At 47.9% G+C, this 11,218-nt stretch overlaps 1 protein-coding gene across 1 annotated transcript in view; it reads right to left on the bottom strand.

Moving 5' to 3' along the window:
- Window positions 1-982: 982 nt before the first annotated feature.
- LOC306770025 (immunoglobulin superfamily DCC subclass member 3-like) overlaps window positions 983-11,218 on the bottom strand; it is a gene marked incomplete at its 3' end in the record, with an annotated part of 24,310 nt that continues 14,074 nt past the window's right edge. Inside the window, exons 7-13 of the mRNA XM_079258794.1 lie at window positions 7,101-7,351; window positions 6,842-7,006; window positions 5,336-5,524; window positions 4,510-4,623; window positions 3,328-3,454; window positions 3,057-3,171; window positions 983-1,054 (exon numbers count right to left, since the gene is read on the bottom strand). Of these exons, the coding sequence (XP_079114920.1) occupies window positions 983-1,054; window positions 3,057-3,171; window positions 3,328-3,454; window positions 4,510-4,623; window positions 5,336-5,524; window positions 6,842-7,006; window positions 7,101-7,351 (1,033 nt within the window). The remainder of the gene's footprint in view (window positions 1,055-3,056; window positions 3,172-3,327; window positions 3,455-4,509; window positions 4,624-5,335; window positions 5,525-6,841; window positions 7,007-7,100; window positions 7,352-11,218) is intronic.

The following is an 11,218-nucleotide window of genomic DNA, read 5'->3' as shown; positions in this document are numbered from 1 at the left end:
CGCTCGTCTTTTTGGAAAGGCTGACATGGTGAAACACATTCAGTCCAAAATCTTCAGAAAACTGCTCTGCCGGCCAGTTCAGAGTCACCGAAACCAGTCAACCTGACCAGTGAGGACGTGGGATTTCCCAGTCTGTATTTCGTCAGAAAGCTCGCTGTTCTTGCAGCATCAGGCTCTGATCCATATTCTCCACCGACAGGTGGAGATATGAAAGCAGCCGTAACCATGGAAACGAGACTGCATTGTCCGACGTGAATCAGAGAAGAGATCTGCCCTGGGTTCCTGAAGAAAGACTCTGGTTCTGAGGTGGTAATCCTGGGACAGGCCTGGAACGGCACGGCTCACTGAGACTGACGCTGGTCAGGAAGAAGTTAATGAAGGGACAGGTTGGTGGTTTAGTTTTTAGGCTGAGGTAGTTTTCTTTGGACAGAGTTTAGATGGGAAGAAGCAGAGTGAAGAACACATACTTCTTCTTCATGGCTTCTAAAGTAGCAGCTAATCGTTTCTACTGAGAGTCTCTCCTCAGGAAGGCTCTGGTGAAGGCCACTGGGTTTCTTTCTTATTCCAGAACAACTGAAGGCAAGGTCTGTGAGAAGAGATTCTCCTGAACGCCTCCATCAGGTGAGACTATTTGGCATTATTTGGGGTTTTAGACCACAGAGGACTTCTTGTCATATCAGGTTCTCAGCAGGGATCTTCAGGATCAAATATTTTGGTTATAGAACAGACCCCGGCCGAGAAAGTGACAGGTTTTCTAAACATAGAAATAATTTGAGGTGGCGTTGCTGATGGAGGCTTTTTCAGGCAGGAGAAACAAAAAGCGCTGGTCTGAGGTAGGACTGAGGGTGGAAAGGGAGCAGAATATGAGCAGAGGATGGAAGGGGAGCAGGGTACATCAGGGTGGAAGGACAGAGGGAAGACAAGGGACTGGAGAGTAGAGGAATGTTGGAGTGGAAAAGTGTTGGGATGGTGTTGACCAGTGTCAGTCAGTGGCCGTGCCACCTGGAGGATGTTGCTCAGTGATGACTTGGCAAGGCGCTGGATAACCCACCTGCTGGCAGGGAGAAGAAGAAGACAAAAAGAGAATTAGTTTGACCTCTTCTTGACAAAACCCATGACTCCATAAAGTGGCTGACATGAGACACTACAAGACAGAAGATGGTTGGACACAACAGGAAGCAGCTATCCTACCATGTAGCAAACAAAACAGGGAGGAACTGGGCTAAAAGACTCCAGCGTTGGCCTCCAACCAAACACAGCTCAAACCCCAACACATGCAGGAATGTAGAAAAACCACGAGAACATCACGCCACACTTCGGGGCGTTTGCTTATTTCTGCACTTCAAGCAAAAACACACACAAGGTGTTGTATGAAAGCAGAGACTCTGCGGGTTACAGCCATGGACTTTTTCTGTTTTTTGGTCTAAAGTTTTATTCTGGCTCTGAATAAAACTCTGCTGTCGATGACTCGGCCTTGGTTTGAAACGAATAACGAAGGTCCTGCTAGTGTCTATAGAGACGGGGATTGTAGTACGTTGTCTAAGTAATAAAACACAGTTCCATAAATCGTGTCCTATATCGTAGTCGTGGCATTTTCTAGAAGTGTCCAAATATTCAGAGAAAAAAGTTACACTTAAAATTACCCACAGTGCATCTTGAAAAGTATAGAGCCTTGATGGTCGCTAGACGCATCCCTAACCCTAACCCACAGCGCATCGTTCAGAAGATGGAAATGGTGCAAGCGATGGCATCAAAGTTACAGTATTTTTTAAATGGAATCCAACAAAGAGAGAAAGAATAAAACAAAGTAAAATAAAGTTTTCCAAAGTGTTTGGATTGGATTGGAAATGTCACGTGATCCGTGGCGAGGAGAAAATGGGCAGCATCGCGTCCAAATCGCCAACAGAATGAGCCGACTGGTCCGCTTTATTCTGCAGCTCCATGCAGTAAACAAGGGGTCCGGACTGTGTTTCTCCCAGTCCTCAGACCCCCTGACCTGCATGTTTTAGACATGATCCTCCTCCAACGCACCTGAATCAACTTCCTCATCATGTTCTTTTCAACCTGTTGACAAGCCTTTATTTCATTCAGGTGTGCTAAGGTAGGATTGCCTATAAAACATGCAGGGCGGGGGGGCTGAGGAACTCTGGGTTAGGGGAAGTTCTACGTTCTCTTCGTATTTCTGGACCCTCATGGTGTTTCTGATCTGGATGTGGAGTCCGTCCCCGTGTTCTCCTGACTGACCTCTGATCAACATCGGCTTCCTGACATTTTCATTAAAATTCAGAAAAACTACTCAGATAGACTTTTTACCTCCTGCTGTATGACATTATGGTACTAACTATTGTACTAATGCGTAGGACTACTTTACTGGTTCTAACATACCCATTTACAGTTTCAGGTTAATTTACTGGGACACATTAAACTGATCTGGATTCTGACCCTTCTGAAGTAATCTCACATATCTCTGCTTTCTTTCTCTCATTTCTGAACACATTAAAACAAACCTCTGAAGGAGACAATGATCCGATTTTATTACTTCATCAAATGACTAATTTGATATTAAACATTGTACACGATGTAATCTATAAAATCGTCTCCATTTTCAGTTGAGCAACAGTCTCTGAAACTCATCCACACTTTTTCGACCCAGTTTATCTCAGATTTATCTGCGATAATCCAGTTAATCTGTCCGTCTTTACAACGGAGACGCTGCATCTCTGACATGCCAGGCGAGTTGCTGACCTGCTGCCAGTCGGCCTCATTAGCTGCTAAATGCTCTTGCAGCCGTTTGATCTGCACCGGTTTTACTTTTCCAGCCTTTTGTTGCTTCGTTACGTCTTTTTACAGATGTGTTGCTGCTATTAAGTTCAAAATGAGCTCATATTTTCAATGAGATGGTAAAAATGTCTCGATTTCCACCCCTTATATGCTGTTTATGTTCTATTGGGGATAAAATACAAGCTGATGAGATTCAGAAAGAATTGATTGTGTTTTTATCTGTTTTTCAAACAGAGACCCAACTTTGTGGAGTTTAGTACTTCTGAACAGCCTACCTGAGCCTCAGACTCCATCCTGGTGCCGTTTGTCCGACCTTTAGGGATGTCGTTGTGTCCGGTAGGGACTCTGGGTAAGGACCAGCTGTCCTGAGTCCCTTTACTGCAAAACAGGCTGTAAAGAGGAGACTGGAGTCAGCACAGCTTCATCCCGACGTAGCTGAAGTGTTCAGGTCTACATCAGGATGAATAACTACTTATGTTATAGTTTAGTATAAAATCTACATATTTACAGAACATAGAGAAGGAGTTTCTGCATGTTGGCACTTGCCTGCGACGGTATCCAAACATGAGGAAGAGAACGCAGAAGATGATGCAGGCAGTGCCGATATGGATGCCGATGATGGCGCTGCCCAGAGAGGCCTCCCCCTCTCTGCACTGACACGGATCTTTTCCTCCTTTAAACAGAAACAAAACCAGGTCACACTGGAGCATTTCTCCCTCTGTCTCATCCCTTTAGGGTTTGGGAATGAAACAGTATGAGAGCCTGTAGGGGTTATGGGATGGATGTCCTGCCGTGCACTGGGCTCCTCTTCGCTCTTTTCATGCATGAACATCTGTTGTCATTAACTTATGTTCCTCCTGTTTCTCAGCAGGTGTCCTCAGAGTTCTGGAGCTTGTTGACCTCTCTGTCTGCCACCTTCATCCTCCCTGGTCGTGGTTCAGATGGAGGTTTTCCTCTCCACTGTCTCCTTGTGCAGCTCAGACTGGAGGCTTGAATCAAAGAGATTTTATCCCATCCATCGATTTCCTCATCTAGGAAATTATCCTAAAAACTGGTTTATATCAGTGGTGTCCAAAGGTCCTTCAGTTTGTTTCCCTGCTTCAAGACAGCTGATTCAAATGGCTCCAACAGCCTATGAAGTCCTGCGTAATGAGTGAGATGTGTGGAAGCAGCGATACTTCCCGCCGTAGCTGGACACCAGCAGTTATCATAAACTGGACTGTTGTAGATTATATCACGGATCTGTTTTAACTGGATTATAATTCCTTTGACTGATTCTGGACGGTTCCAGGCAACAACGTCGTCGTGTTGCAGAAATCATTTCAGATGTGTTGTCTCGGTTTAGAATCTTTTCCTGGTTCAGATCTTCTCCTCATCTTCATCCCTGTCTTCTCGTCTCCTCATCCTCTCTTCTGTTTTTCTCCTGAACTTTATTTACAATGACAGCTGAGATGTTTAAAACTTCATGACCAGAGATAGTTGCTGCTGTTTTCCCCGTCTGGTACTGGGAAGGAGACTACTGGTTCCACAGGCCTCAGATTATTCTCAGGTGGAATGACAGCTGGAGAACTTCAAAACAAACCTTCAGTTTTCAGTTTTTTTTATTTATTTATGTTTAATAAACCTGAACTTTATGCTGCACGGTGACTATCATTCAAATCAGAAAGATGTTTGAGGAAACTGGTTGAGATAAAAAGCTTCTGGATCTGTGATTATAATCCCACTCACCAGTAATATGGTCACTCAGTCCTTGTTCTTCCAGTGAAACCAGTCTCTTGGAACAGTCACTCTCTCCATTTCCATTGTAGGCCACCAGCTTGACTTCATAGACGGCACCCGGTTCTGAAACAGCGTCCAATAGACGGTTAAAGATGTATCCGAAGACTTAACAGTTTTAGTTATCACTGGTCTGTCAGGACATTCACCACCAGTCGTAGTCCAGAACCAGTACCAGGATCGGACTGGTCTGATGTTCGCTTTGGCAGAATGAATGGATGAACATAACATGGAAAATATTAACTGCAACATGTTCATAAAAGTCACCATAACTCCTAATCTGTCCGTGTGAAGCTTAGTTTTTTTCTTTTGATTGTTTTTCTTTAAATGTAAATGTGTGTGTGTGTGTGTGTGTGGGGGGGGGGGGGGGGGGGGGGGGGGGGGGTATATTTGTGACACACACATATACACACGTCTGTGTTTGTGTTTGTCTCTTTATAAATCAAGATATGAAAACTGCAAATAAGCCAAATTAAAATAAAGCCATTTTTAAATGTATAAATGAGGAAAATTTATAACTTAAACTTATTTTACTTCAGAAATTTCCAGTTGGTCATCATGTTTGTAAAAATGTAATATGAAGATACTTTCACTTCTTTTTGCTTAAACGAAGAGAAAAATGTGGTGTTTTCATTATGTATAGTTATTGTGCTGTTTAACCTGGACTGAATGTGGAGCTGGAACTAATTTGAGTTGACATTTCCTGTATCATCGGGACTACTGATCACTTTTTACTGCCTCTATCGAGCCATCAGAGCTGAAGGGTTGTTATGGTTACCGAGGTTAGAGATGGTGTGGGCATTGACGTGACATGGCAGCTGGATTGGCCCCTGGTAGTCAGCATGGGGGACCCTGCGGTAGGATAGCCGGAAGCCCTCAGCTTTTCCAGGCTTACTTGGGAGCTCCCAGAGAACCTGGACCGAGCTGGAGTTCAACACCTTGATGAAGTAGGTAGGTGGGGTCGGAACTGCATGGTGAGAGGAGACAAAGTCCTGTTAGCACGTCTGAAAACAGAAGGTTGTTTATCATCTGTATAATCCCACAATTTTACCAAAAACACATCTTTATGGATAAAAGACTCAGTGGGGACTATTGGAGCAGTTTTACTGGACTCTTGGAACGATCACACGTCATCATAACAACATGGTGTCTGAGAAGTGGAAAGCCGTGCTCCAAGGCCATCTTCTGCCTGAAGACAGTCTGTGAGGCGCTGGAGCGAATCCTGAAGCACTTCAGGCAGGACGAGGGTCAACCTGACCACATCATGTGATCCTCTAAACCTTAACCTTGCCCTCCAAGGTGACCCCAGCCTCAAGAGTTTTAGGAGGTGAAAACCAGAAACAGCGCATTTCTTCTGTATCACATGACCAGGGCAGCCTATCAGATGTCACGATGACACTGCTGCTGCTGGTGATGATGCACTTTTGTCTTGGTATTTTACTGCTTTCATGCAGTTTATCATGTTTTATTCCATCTCTCATGGTAATTTTGCATATTTATTTCTGATACAGTAAATGTGGATAATCTCATATGAATCAGTAGTTTAATTATTTCCACAGTTTTTTTTTATTTATTTAATTTGTTTTAAAAGCATTTTTCAGGTATTGATGTTCTGGAGTTATATTTAATTTCATCCTTGTAATAAAATATTTACACACACTGTACAATCATAATTTTCCTTTTAGGGGTAAGAAGTATCAACATTGGTGGTAAAAAACTGCCATAAACTGGTGGTAAACTTATGTCTCATTTCATTTCAACAGGAAATGTTTTGGTATTGGAAGAAACCTTTGTGTACTTTGCCAAGTCTTCGTCAAACTGTCAGAAAAATGCCGGTACTGTTGCCTCTTATGTTCCTGGAGGCAGGGACACATCATGGTCTCAGCTGAGATGATAAACAGGGAGCAGATTCTGAGCTTCTTCAACATGTTGGAGTAAATATAAAACACACAGTTCTGTGATCAGATGATCAGGTTGGTAGAAAGTTAAACATCTAAGAAGCACTAGGCTCTCTTTATTTACAGAACATCAGCATATTTAGAGTTTGTCTTTAAGTTTCAGCGACGATGTTCTGCTAAACCTGCTGTTTCAGTTTCCTCCTCTTGCTTCGGTTCGTGTTTTCAGGTTTCTATGGTGACCGTTAGATGATTGTGTTTTGATGTTCGGCTCTTTTTTCATCATTCTGCTGACCTAACCTTAGATGGCATCCTGTAATTATATGATATCTTTGAAGACTTAGTTCCGCTATTCCCTCGGCTTTTCACCATGGCAACGGTCGTCTTACCCCCTCCGAGTGTCGTGGCGACCACGGTGTAGGACTGCTGGCTGGCTCCCAGGGAGGAGTAGGCCTTCAGGTACAAGGAGTAGGTGGTGGCTGGCTCCAGGTTGGAGACATCATGCTGAAAGGAGTCTTTACTGATGGCTTCCTGCAGCTCCATGTTATCCGGCTCTAAAGGAAGCACACGCGTGTCAACACTCACATGTTACCATAGAAACAACCCAGATAATGATTTGACGGGAAACGTTTGAATGTTCAGTCTCACCTCCGATCTTGCGGATGTGCAGAACGTATCCAATGATGCTGTCGGTGACGTTGGTGGGGGGGTGGCTCCATGTTATCTGCAGTGTGTTGGTGGACAGGGCGCTGGCTGCGAGGCCCTGGGGGGCCGCTGGCAGGTCTTTCATCTGGGTCACAGCCAGACGGGCGCTGGCCTGGTTGGTACCGGCGCTGTTCTCCGCTATGCACTGGTAGATAGCCTCGTCCTCAGAGCTGATCCGGGTCAGAGCCAGGGTGCTGCTCAGAGAACACAAAACCTGAGTCAGTCTGTCCACCGTTACCTGAGTCAGTCTGTCCACCGTTACCTGAGTCAGTCTGTCCACCGTTACCTGAGTCAGTCTGTCCACCGTTACCTGAGTCAGTCTGTCCACCGTTACCTGAGTCAGTCTGTCCACCGTTACCTGTGTCAGTCTGTCCACCGTTACCTGAGTCAGTCTGTCCACCGTTACCTGAGTCAGTCTGTCCACCGTTACCTGAGTCAGTCTGTCCCACCGTTACCTGAGTCAGTCTGTCCACCGTTACCTGAGTCAGTCTGTCCCACCGTTACCTGAGTCAGTCTGTCCACCGTTACCTGAGTCAGTCTGTCCACCGTTACCTGAGTCAGTCTGTCCACCGTTACCTGAGTCAGTCTGTCCCACCGTTACCTGAGTCAGTCTGTCCACCGTTACCTGAGTCAGTCTGTCCCACCGTTACCTGAGTCAGTCTGTCCCACCGTTACCTGAGTCAGTCTGTCCACCGTTACCTGAGTCAGTCTGTCCACCGTTACCTGAGTCAGTCTGTCCACCGTTACCTGAGTCAGTCTGTCCCACCGTTACCTGAGTCAGTCTGTCCCACCGTTACCTGAGTCAGTCTGTCCCACCGTTACCTGAGTCAGTCTGTCCACCGTTACCTGAGTCAGTCTGTCCACCGTTACCTGAGTCAGTCTGTCCCACCGTTACCTGAGTCAGTCTGTCCACCGTTACCTGAGTCAGTCTGTCCCACCGTTACCTGAGTCAGTCTGTCCACCGTTACCTGAGTCAGTCTGTCCACCGTTACCTGAGTCAGTCTGTCCACCGTTACCTGAGTCAGTCTGTCCACCGTTACCTGAGTCAGTCTGTCCCACCGTTACCTGAGTCAGTCTGTCCCACCGTTACCTGAGTCAGTCTGTCCACCGTTACCTGAGTCAGTCTGTCCACCGTTACCTGAGTCAGTCTGTCCACCGTTACCTGAGTCAGTCTGTCCCACCGTTACCTGAGTCAGTCTGTCCACCGTTACCTGAGTCCGTCTGTCCCACCGTTACCTGAGTCAGTCTGTCCCACCGTTACCTGAGTCAGTCTGTCCACCGTTACCTGAGTCAGTCTGTCCACCGTTACCTGAGTCAGTCTGTCCACCGTTACCTGAGTCAGTCTGTCCCACCGTTACCTGAGTCAGTCTGTCCACCGTTACCTGAGTCAGTCTGTCCCACCGTTACCTGAGTCAGTCTGTCCCACCGTTACCTGAGTCAGTCTGTCCACCGTTACCTGAGTCAGTCTGTCCACCGTTACCTGAGTCAGTCTGTCCACCGTTACCTGAGTCAGTCTGTCCCACCGTTACCTGAGTCAGTCTGTCCCACCGTTACCTGAGTCAGTCTGTCCCACCGTTACCTGAGTCAGTCTGTCCACCGTTACCTGAGTCAGTCTGTCCACCGTTACCTGAGTCAGTCTGTCCACCGTTACCTGAGTCAGTCTGTCCCACCGTTACCTGAGTCAGTCTGTCCACCGTTACCTGAGTCAGTCTGTCCCACCGTTACCTGAGTCAGTCTGTCCACCGTTACCTGAGTCAGTCTGTCCACCGTTACCTGAGTCAGTCTGTCCACCGTTACCTGAGTCAGTCTGTCCACCGTTACCTGAGTCAGTCTGTCCACCGTTACCTGAGTCAGTCTGTCCACCGTTACCTGAGTCAGTCTGTCCACCGTTACCTGAGTCAGTCTGTCCCACCGTTACCTGAGTCAGTCTGTCCACCGTTACCTGAGTCAGTCTGTCCCACCGTTACCTGAGTCAGTCTGTCCACCGTTACCTGAGTCAGTCTGTCCACCGTTACCTGAGTCAGTCTGTCCACCGTTACCTGAGTCAGTCTGTCCACCGTTACCTGAGTCAGTCTGTCCACCGTTACCTGAGTCAGTCTGTCCACCGTTACCTGAGTCAGTCTGTCCCACCGTTACCTGAGTCAGTCTGTCCCACCGTTACCTGAGTCAGTCTGTCCCACCGTTACCTGAGTCAGTCTGTCCACCGTTACCTGAGTCAGTCTGTCCACCGTTACCTGAGTCAGTCTGTCCACCGTTACCTGAGTCAGTCTGTCCACCGTTACCTGAGTTAGTCTGTCCACCGTTACCTGAGTCAGTCTGTCCACCGTTACCTGAGTCAGTCTGTCCACCGTTACCTGAGTCAGTCTGTCCCACCGTTACCTGAGTCAGTCTGTCCACCGTTACCTGAGTCAGTCTGTCCCACCGTTACCTGAGTCAGTCTGTCCACCGTTACCTGAGTCAGTCTGTCCACCGTTACCTGAGTCAGTCTGTCCCACCGTTACCTGAGTCAGTCTGTCCACCGTTACCTGAGTCAGTCTGTCCACCGTTACCTGAGTCAGTCTGTCCACCGTTACCTGAGTCAGTCTGTCCACCGTTACCTGAGTCAGTCTGTCCACCGTTACCTGAGTCAGTCTGTCCCACCGTTACCTGAGTCAGTCTGTCCACCGTTACCTGAGTCAGTCTGTCCACCGTTACCTGAGTCAGTCTGTCCACCGTTACCTGAGTCAGTCTGTCCACCGTTACCTGAGTCAGTCTGTCCACCGTTACCTGAGTCAGTCTGTCCACCGTTACCTGAGTCAGTCTGTCCCACCGTTACCTGAGTCAGTCTGTCCACCGTTACCTGAGTCAGTCTGTCCACCGTTACCTGAGTCAGTCTGTCCACCGTTACCTGAGTTAGTCTGTCCCACCGTTACCTGAGTCAGTCTGTCCACCGTTACCTGAGTCAGTCTGTCCACCGTTACCTGAGTCAGTCTGTCCACCGTTACCTGAGTCAGTCTGTCCACCGTTACCTGAGTCAGTCTGTCCACCGTTACCTGAGTCAGTCTGTCCACCGTTACCTGAGTCAGTCTGTCCACCGTTACCTGAGTCAGTCTGTCCCACCGTTACCTGAGTCAGTCTGTCCCACCGTTACCTGAGTCAGTCTGTCCCACCGTTACCTGAGTCAGTCTGTCCACCGTTACCTGAGTCAGTCTGTCCCACCGTTACCTGAGTCAGTCTGTCCACCGTTACCTGAGTCAGTCTGTCCACCGTTACCTGAGTCAGTCTGTCCCACCGTTACCTGAGTCAGTCTGTCCACCGTTACCTGAGTCAGTCTGTCCACCGTTACCTGAGTCAGTCTGTCCACCGTTACCTGAGTCAGTCTGTCCCACCGTTACCTGAGTCAGTCTGTCCACCGTTACCTGAGTCAGTCTGTCCACCGTTACCTGAGTCAGTCTGTCCACCGTTACCTGAGTCAGTCTGTCCCACCGTTACCTGAGTCAGTCTGTCCACCGTTACCTGAGTCAGTCTGTCCCACCGTTACCTGAGTCAGTCTGTCCACCGTTACCTGAGTCAGTCTGTCCACCGTTACCTGAGTCAGTCTGTCCACCGTTACCTGAGTCAGTCTGTCCCACCGTTACCTGAGTCAGTCTGTCCACCGTTACCTGAGTCAGTCTGTCCACCGTTACCTGAGTCAGTCTGTCCACCGTTACCTGAGTCAGTCTGTCCACCGTTACCTGAGTCAGTCTGTCCACCGTTACCTGAGTCAGTCTGTCCACCGTTACCTGAGTCAGTCTGTCCACCGTTACTGAGTCAGTCTGTCCCACCGTTACCTGAGTCAGTCTGTCCACCGTTACCTGAGTCAGTCTGTCCACCGTTACCTGAGTCAGTCTGTCCACCGTTACCTGAGTCAGTCTGTCCACCGTTACCTGAGTCAGTCTGTCCCACCGTTACCTGAGTCAGTCTGTCCACCGTTACCTGAGTCAGTCTGTCCACCGTTACCTGAGTCAGTCTGTCCACCGTTACCTGAGTCAGTCTGTCCCACCGTTACCTGAGTCAGTCTGTCCACCGTTACCTGAGTCAGT

The sequence above is a fragment of the Telmatherina bonti genome (assembly GCF_933228915.1).
Source record: "Telmatherina bonti genome assembly, chromosome: 19".
NCBI classification, from domain to species: Eukaryota; Metazoa; Chordata; class Actinopteri; order Atheriniformes; family Telmatherinidae; genus Telmatherina; species Telmatherina bonti.
This window is presented reverse-complemented; position numbering and strand designations above follow the sequence as displayed.